This window comes from Hydractinia symbiolongicarpus, chromosome 8 (genome assembly GCF_029227915.1).
Source record: "Hydractinia symbiolongicarpus strain clone_291-10 chromosome 8, HSymV2.1, whole genome shotgun sequence".
In the NCBI taxonomy this organism is placed as follows: Eukaryota; Metazoa; Cnidaria; class Hydrozoa; order Anthoathecata; family Hydractiniidae; genus Hydractinia; species Hydractinia symbiolongicarpus.
The window spans coordinates 2,505,997-2,515,629 of NC_079882.1; the positions used below are offsets into that span (position 1 = coordinate 2,505,997).

The 9,633-nt window shown below is 30.9% G+C and overlaps 2 protein-coding genes across 2 annotated transcripts; one reads left to right on the forward strand and one right to left on the reverse strand.

Annotated features, from left to right (window-relative positions):
* The first annotated feature begins 1,079 nt into the window (after nt 1-1,079).
* On the forward strand, nt 1,080-6,585 carry LOC130654966 (tetraspanin-33-like). The gene is made up of 8 exons (XM_057457665.1): nt 1,080-1,166; nt 1,837-2,034; nt 2,379-2,453; nt 2,638-2,733; nt 2,814-2,924; nt 3,353-3,403; nt 3,760-3,876; nt 6,007-6,585. The coding sequence occupies exons 1-8, from the start codon at nt 1,095-1,097 to the stop codon at nt 6,115-6,117; spliced, it is 831 nt and encodes a 276-aa protein (XP_057313648.1). The 5' UTR covers nt 1,080-1,094; the 3' UTR covers nt 6,118-6,585.
* On the reverse strand, nt 6,475-9,147 carry LOC130654967 (uncharacterized). Its single transcript, XM_057457666.1, has 2 exons — nt 7,925-9,147; nt 6,475-7,392 (listed from the first exon to the last, which is right to left on the reverse strand). Exons 1-2 carry the CDS (start codon nt 8,093-8,095, stop codon nt 6,859-6,861), a joined length of 705 nt encoding a protein of 234 aa, XP_057313649.1. The 5' UTR covers nt 8,096-9,147; the 3' UTR covers nt 6,475-6,858.
* Nucleotides 9,148-9,633: the final 486 nt, after the last annotated feature.

The following is a 9,633-nucleotide window of genomic DNA, read 5'->3' on the forward strand; positions in this document are numbered from 1 at the left end:
CAGGAGGGGCCATGGCGTAGATGGAGAGTCCTAGAGTATTTAATGCTCATTTTGAGCTACGCAGACCCAATTAGAGCCCGCACTCTACTAGACAACTCCCAGCAACATCCAACGGCCCACACAGTGTGCCATCTTCCCAATTTCCCTCACATGGCTTGGGTTAACCCGGGGCTATGGTAACATTCACTCGCCCATGTTGAATCGCCGTCAAGAAGAATCGAACCCTGGTCTCCCGCACAGAGTACGAGAGCTATAACCACTAATCTACGGCGCCACATCAAATGCAGTGTCTGTAAAGCCATTGTATTTGGTTCCTTGAAAGCCCTGCCCTTTAACACCCTTTAATGGTCAAAACCGCCTAAAAATTATGTGTTGTTTCTAATCTGCTTAAGTTATTACTTTTCTTTAGTTGTCACGATTATTTACTGTGATTTGCCACTAAACAGAACGTTAAGTCACAAAATTGCAAATTTGTTTTGTTTTTTAATTTATTTTTGTTTTTTAACTTATTCCTATTCTATTTTTTTTGTCACTCCTAATACTACTCACACTTGTGCATTGGCTCAATAAACTTAAGATTTTTTGTGCTGAAACTCAACTTTAATATCAAAACTTCATAAAGTTAGAAACTCAAGCCTAAAAAATGCTTGAAAATGTATAAAGGTTGTTATGCATTTAATTTAATCATTTTCACAAACAAAGACTTCACAGCTCTCACCAGTTTTTTAAAAGTTATGTTAATATCATATTGAGTATGTTGGGTGAAACCATACTAAAACAATAGGTGGTTTACAACATTGATTTCAGAACAACATATTTAACATGAATGAAGTTCACTTTCCTGAAAACCTGAGATATTCTTGTTTCTAATAAAGGCAGAACAAAAATCTTAAAATAAATCAAAATAATGTCTATGACAATTATAATATGACAATTTTTTTCCTATTCTTTAAAAAACATATTTTCCTGGGTACCAGATTTCATTAAGTTACTTTCATTAAGTAGTGTCATTAAAAATTAATGATTAACTCTTAAATTTTCATTTGCATAAAGTTCTCACATCACAAAACATATCATCTCTTTAGAAATAAAAAATGGCAGCCAGAAACTCTGAAGTGAGCTTGTGTATCAAGTATTTATTGTTTTTCTTCAATGTCTTCTTTTGGGTATGTATACACCTTTTTAATTATATATTTTGTATTTTAAATTTACCATCTTTTTATTCAAAAGTTTTTTAGGACTAACTCCAAGCTATTTCCCAGAAATAGAAATTATGTTTTTGGGTTTTGGAACAGAACATTTCGCAAAATATTCTGATGGTTTATGATATAAAATAAAAACATTCATTTTAACTAAAAGCAAATTGTATACTTGGCTATAAAATAACTACCTAAAACAGTGATGCATTCAGCAGTATTTTGTGACAGTTGTGGTCCTGTATAGCGTTAAAATTAGCAGGGTCATTATACGTCTGCGTTTTTCCTTCAGGACTCAGGTGTGCCAAAAAAAACCTGAATACATTGCTGTAAAAGGTTCAAAAAAACATAGATCAAAGGTTGTAGAAGCATAATTGCTTTTTTTGTTGAACTATCACATGACATATAAAACACACTTTTTTTCTAATTAAATATGCCAGGTTTTTTTTCCATTTACGTCAATGGAAAACGGATGCAATCCTATATTTTGCAGTTGTTAACATAAATCAATTCTACCAATTTCGGTTGCTTAAGTGGAAACCCTCCTTAATGAATGATGAAAAGCTTTCATAGAATAAATGGTATATGTGAGAAAAGTTTGCCTGTATGCGGTGATCTTGGTTATTTCACTATTTTTTAGTTGATTGGTGGTGTGATATGCTTTGTTGGATTATGGGCACGTGTTGCCTACACACAAGAGAATACATCACTTAGTCTTTTCAGTGGATGGGATTTAGATCCAGCCATTATCTTTATTTTTGTTGGTGTCATAATGTTCATGCTTGGCTTCTGTGGTTGCATTGGTGCTCTACGTGAAAACATTTGTTTGCTAAAGTTTGTAAGTGTTTTACTTTGTGTAGTACTGAGCTTTTTTCTGTTAAGAAATTTTTACGGTATTCATTGACTGTTATGTGTTCTGTTGTTGTTGTTGTTGTTGTTTTTGATGTTGTTTGTTGTGTTGGTGTTGTTGTTGTCGTTGGTGTTGTGTTGGTGTTGTTGTTGTTGTTGTTGTTGTCGTTGGTGTTGTTAGTGTATTTTGTTGTAGTGATTTTGTTGTTGTTTTTGTTGTTAGTGTTGTTGTTTTTTGATTTGTTGCATCCATAGTACTGAGAAAGCAAAGAGTGTATATTTATCATAATCAAAAATACAGGTAAATAACGTTTTATATTTTTTGTTATATAGTTCTCCATATGTCTATCCATCATTTTCTTCACGCAACTTGCTGCAGGGATACTTGGTTTTGTCTACAGACACAAGGTGAATATAAAAGCTTTTTTTCAAAAAATGTGATACACAAAAAATATCTATAATATCAATGGTATTGATATTATTTCAACGTAATCCTTTCTGGCAATTTATCATATTTTTTTTTATTTTTTTATTTTTTTAGAAAACTAAAAAATTGTGATGATTAATCCTTTTGATTTTTTTTTAAATATAGATAAAGGAACTGGTAGCTGAAAACCTGGAAGACACCATTATTCATTATAGAACAAACCCAAATTTGCAGAACATTATCGATTATTCCCAAGAAACGGTAAGTTGTTTTTGTTTTGTTGTGTGTTTCTTTTGTGTTGTGCATTTTTTGTATTTTGAGGTTTGTTATTCTCTTTACAGTTCAAGTGTTGTGGACTAAACAGTTATAAAGATTGGCGAAAAAATCGTTATTTCAACTGCAGTCAAATTGGACCAGAAGCTTGTTCTGTTCCCTATTCTTGCTGTCGTGTGGTATGCTTTATCAATATCATTTGCTGTTTATATTTTTTTCGTGTTTTAATACTTTTTTCCACACTTCTTTTAACCTGAAAAATTAAATGTAAACCCCCTTTTGTTTGTCCATCATTTTTTTTCGTTTCTCTACCAGGGGTTGGTTTTGTGGTAAAACTCTTTAAAATTAATATGAAATATATGAAAAACACAGCATATACTTCTGGCAAACTCTCATAATGTTCAGAAACTCGAGACTTAATCAAATCGACAAAAATGCAAGAAAGAGAAAATGCACAAGAATTTAGAATGATATGAATATGTAACCCCCTGTTGCATGCTTGTTTGTTGAAATAAAAAAAGATTGACCATGACGAAAATCCTACGTATGTTTGATGCATACATTTTTCTGTTTGTTTGTATACAATGTGTGTTACATTGTGTTTTAGGATCAACTGAACACCCAGTGCGGATATGGAATAAACAGAGACGAAATGCCCGTAAGTAAATTAATTAATTTATTTGTTTATTTATAAGAATTTAGCTTTGATTTACGCAAGTAGAGGTACACAAAATATTAAAGAATGTCCTAAAACAGTACTGATAAAATACAGATTTTGTTCTTGTCTATTTTTAGCTTCTTTAATATTGAATATTTAAAATTTTGAATGGATTCAAGGAAACCTCTTTCTGTCTGTTTTTGTATTATTAGAGGTACACAAAATATTGAAGAATGTTCTAAAGCAGTACTGATAAAACACAGATTTAGTTCTTGCCTCATGTTAGCTTCTTTAAAATTGACTATTTAAAATTTTGAATGGGTTTAAGGAAACCTTTTTCTGTCTATTTTTTATAGCATTCGAAACGTGCCTCAATAATCTACACAGATGGTTGTATCGATGGAATCACCAAATGGTTTAATCGAAACTTAGAAATTGTAGGTGGCGTGGGCGTGGGAGTAGCTCTACTACAGGTATCATGTGATGTTTTTATGCTTTAAGTGCTTTAGCAGTAACGTGGGAAATTCTGAGGTTTGGTGTTCCAAGTATCTCGAGAGTATTGACCACTTTTAGTACGGGGTATTTCTGTTAGTCTCATTTTACACTAGCATGTTTTTGTTTTGATTGAGTTCTTTTGTCTAATGTTTAGCCCCCCTTAACTGTTACGGTTAACAGATGTTTTTTTGCATCCTAAAATGCATGGTGTCCAATTATACTCACAAATTTGATCTTGGTTTTAAAAAAATAAATTGGAAAGATATTTGCATCTTTTTTATCAGAAGAAAATAACATACTTTATTTTAACTTCAGTTGCATTCAGGGTTTACAAGAAAGTTTGTGATAAGAAAGGTTATAGCGAACCTCTCATATAGTGGAACTTTTAGCGGAACCAGTTGTTTTAGGTTTACTGATTTTCGCGATTTTTTGGGGAATGAATACCCGCGAAACTGTCTTCGAACCGTTATGTAAACAAAAATAATTAAAATACAAGTAGATAAGATTTTGGGGTGTCAATTTAATAAGACTTTACCCATTCAAAAACAAAAATTGAGCATTTGTGAAAATATGTTGACGGGGTAAGTTACTTTTTAATTCACGAAAATAAATACACATTGGAAAATTACTTCGACTATAATATGCTCCTGCTAGTCCAGGACTTCTTGAAAATATATATATATATATGCATTGTGCATAGCTCTGGTAGCTTGTAACTTCCTACAAGTGTTTTATACGAAAAAAACATAAACTGGAGTTTTTATAAGAAAAGTACCTGTTGGATTCAGTCTTAATGTTTCTTTGAAGAAGAATTTGTAAAAATTTACAATGCCTGACCCCTGTTTTGTTCCTTTAACTGTTTTTAGCAAAAGCTCAATTTTTTGCAATATTATTTGAGTTACCTACTGTTATCACAAGGGTCCTTTATAATATGATGTATGTGGTTGGTTAAAGCCTAGTTATTGGCGTCCTAGAAATTAGTGGAGATATAGTTTTTTATTTAAAGGAGAGGCGAACACAAAACATTTTTTGGGCAGCCACAAAATAAATTTTAGGCCAGGTAGCAAAAATTAAGGAACGTCTAAATCCCAAAATCTAATAAAATAACTACTATAACGACACACAAATAACTATGTTTTATAAATAAATATCCATGTTCCTTACAAGCAACATTTTATATGGCTGTGTGGGTAAAAAAGAAGCAAGTTTTAGGATGTACTCACCCATAAAAACTAAAAATAAGACCTTTAACTCAAGATAACTAAGAATATTTTGCATACAATCATAGTGCCAGCATTTTATAACCTTCGTTAATAATTCTTGGAACTTTATAAACATCTTTCACAGCCAATAATAATTTTATTTTCTTAATTTGGTTCGCCTTTTCACAATATACGTCCAACTTCGAACGATGAAGTTTTTTGTGATGAGATGACGCCAAATTTGATAAATACACAGACCAGAAACAACAAATCGAACATGCAATATGGCGGTTTCAGCTTTGTTTACAAATATTTATTTTCTTTATCTTTTCGTATATTTTTTCGTCGTGTTATTCAACTAATAGCATTTTTCTATTTTGATCTTCAAATTGTGTATTTTTAATAAAACAGTGTGATCATCGACGCGTTGCCATCACAATGTAGAGAAAAATCTAATATTGTTTCTGACTAACCACTAGTTTGGAAATGTGTAAAAATACTGAACCATAAAATGAATGATTTAGCATTCAAGGATAAAAGTAAAAACTGGTATTTTGTAATAAACTTTTATTCTTTTAAACAAGCAGCTTTAATTTATTACCCCCTTAATATAAAAATAACAAATATTTTTTTGTTTATAGCCATTTTTTACTTGATTTGATGCTAACTAAATATTGCAAAAACTTAACAATTGTCAAGCTTTTACGGGATATTCCAGACCAGCGGATCTGGTCTTTGAATTTTTAGTGAGCAGCTGTGCCGCGACTGTTCGCCTCTCCTTTAATCCTCGATCTTTGAAAAAAGACAGGACCTCTTCGATAACCCTTTGTTAATCTATCTTTGACTTCGATATCTAAAATAGTAAAGTATCGGGGGTTTATCTATTTTTTTTTTTTACTTTTTTAGGTGATTGGTATCGCATTTGCTTCCACGTTGATATCTGATATTCGACGACAAAAAGCAAAATGGGACCAACCGCGTGGCTTGCACACACCCCTCTATCCAAATGACATGTAAAAAAAGCGATTGTGTATAGATGTATGAAGAGAAAAAGAACATGAAAATATAAGATAATTAATCGACATCTCACCACTTTAAACCATTTTACTGATTTTATTGAAATTTGTTGGCGCTTTCTAACATTTCTAACATTATTATTTTCTTTTAAGACAGTTGTTTTTTACCTAGTTATTTTGGTCATGTTCCATAAAAAAAAAGAAATATTCAAATAAAAATATTGAATTTTGATTTTGTTCACCCTCAGAATATGGTTATCGTATGGTTAAATTTAAGGAAATTCTAGCCTGGATATGCTTATAAACTTTATGCTTATAAAAAACATTCCTACGTCTTATGTATTGTAATGTAAATGTATTGTAGTGTAAATAAGTATTTTATTTTTGTGTTGATGTTTATTATATATTTAAGTCTGTTTGTATTTTTCATATACAGTATTTGTTCGCACAAGAATAATGTTATCAAGTTTCGTTATCGGATTTAATCTGGCAAACATCCGAATATATCGTTCTTGTTTTTATTTTTCTGCGTGCTTTTCTAGGTAACATTTAGTAACCATCTTTATTTCGTACTTCACGGAATACTTCGAATTTCCAGAGCGACTAGCTCTATAATATTACGGAGATATTTTTTTCTCTGACAGATAGAGGAAATTAATATTTACTTTCCACCTCTCTTCAAAGTTTTTTCTTTAAAACGGTGTAGCTTTGCACTGGTGACACCCTTTTGGAGACGACGCCTTTAGAAAGGCCTCAAGAAAAACATATGATTGCTGGTCTTCAAGTCCAGCATCATAAACTCTTGATTAAAATTTTGCAACTGTTGATAGGATATGGAGATGATTTTCGTCTCGCTGACGTCGATCTCCACAGCCACTGTCTTTTTTACTTCTTTCAGTCTCAGTAAAAATAGTTCTGCTTCTTTTAAATATTTAAACGTAGCAATGTGGACGTAATCTGAAGGATTGTCGTTAAGACATGTGTCAATTCCTCTACATGTTTTACTTCCAGCAGAAAGAGGCGAGTCTTTCGTATTCATATTTTTATCAGGCTTTAATACTTCGTCTCTGATTTGTCCAGTAGAATATCGTTTTTCGGAATTTCTGTTTTCTCGCATCATTGGTGACATGCGTAAAATAACTGAATTCGTGACTGAATCACATGACACTATATGATCACTGGATTTACTTTTAAAAATATTAGGTTGGCTGTTTCTTCGAGTATTTAATAATCGATCGCGAATAGAACCATGTTCAAAATTCGTGAAGTCTGACTCCTGAAATACCATTAAAAAAACAATGATACACTCTCACACTTTGCTGGGTTCTCCGAAGTAAGTCAAGGCAACCTTGTGCCTCGTACCTTTTCCCCTAATTTTCTAAACAATAGACCTTATCCTGAAATCCTAGCCTGATATTCTTATAAAGCATATTCTTATAAAAAAGCATGCCATCAAAAATTAATGTGGCGGAAAAAACTCAGTGTTTTGGCGTCTGCACATAAAAGAACACAACAAGATAGAAATGGTACAGATAACTGTAATTTGTATCTCATTAGCTGATAAACTTTTCTTTTGTTTTCCGCAGAAACATTGAAATTATTTTAACTTTCCGGAGAACTAATACGTAAAAATAACAAAAGAATAATTAGCACCATAAGCTATTAACTTTTAGTATTTTTCCTGTTTTGTTTCACAGAAAATGTTCTTGAGTTGGGAAGCGACCTTTGAAATTTCAGTAGACAACAGCCTTTTTATGTTAGTACCCAGTTTTCTACAATGGTTTTCTGAATAAAAAGACTCGACTTACCGAACGCCGATACGTAATTCTCTTACACAGCAGTTCTTTAATCTTCGTCAAAATATCGTCCAAATCTAGAATTTCCACAGGGATATAATCATTCTTTATAAATCTGCAGCGAATAATCATGTTATCTGAAAATACAAATCTTTGATCAATAGCCATTTCTGTACTACTCATGTTTTCAAACCTCCACACTTATGCTCGATTTGCTCCTGACTTTCCCTTTATGTAACGTTATAACAAGATCGCTACGTTGACACAAAAGCCACTTGATCTGTGAAGAGTTATTTTTACCGCAATAATAATAAAGTTGACCGTCATATCGCAAGTGTTTCTCACATGGGGTTTACTTAGATTTATTATGTGAAGTTAAACAATTTGATCATGAGTTGCGGTTGATGACCTTTCGCAATGTTTTGCATTTCGTGAGATAATTGTGGGAAGAGGTACAATAACAACTTCAAGCGTGTTTACTTTTTATTTGTTGAAACATAAAAGCCATTATGTGAACACACTACACGAAAACGTTATATTACTTTCCTATTCTCTAGGGAGAAATGTCACATAAAAGGTTCTCTTTTATATAGGAGGAGAAACTAGCTACGACGGAGAATTATGTTTGTTTACCATCTTCTTGAGCTTTTTAATTAGATGAAGACAAGAGGAGACAATTATTTTTTTGTTACTTTATTATACGACTTATCTTGCTAAACTTAAGCATTATCCTTATCTTTATCTGCTTTTATGGTTCCTTATATTCTTCCTCTTGATGGTCGTTTTTATAAGTCAACGTTTGAGGTTTATATTCGATTTTATTTGGAGAAAACAATGGAATAAACCGGTCATAATAAAGACTGCTTACGCACCGAAGATGCCAACGTTTCGCTTTGTATTTTCGATTTCTATCAGAATAAAAATGGTAGCGTTTTCTGAATTTTTATTGGTTGTTAAAAAAAAACATTTATCTGTCCGCATACGCTTGGAAATCAATCACATCACTAGCAAATCATCACAGCCATCACAAATACGTGGTGTAAATCCTCATTAAAAGACTGAGATAAGCGATGCATCGGCTTTGTTGCCTCGCTTAAACCTGGAGTAAATTAGCAATCTGTAGTTCAAACCACTTTATCGGGAAAAAAAGTCGGAAAAAAGTGACTAAATTATGTCAAAACGACTAAAGTTTTTGCCTACTTTTATTTTTTGCTGACTTCTCTTTCATTGATAAGATGTTAGAGCTGAACCCCTATTCAAATCAACCAATAAACACAAAAATAATTTCAAAGCCAATCTCGAATTAATTTTGCTCGGGTAAGTGATATATATATATATATATATATATATATATATATATATATATATATATATATATATATATATATATATATATATATATATATATATATATATATATATATATATATATATATATATATATATATATATATATATATATATATATATATATATATATATATATATATATATATATATATATATATATATATATATATATATATATATATATATATATATATATATATATATATATATATATATATATATATATATATATATATATATATATATATATATATATATATATATATATATATATATATATATATATATATATATATATATATATATATATATATATATATATATATATATATATATATATATATATATATATATATATATATATATATATA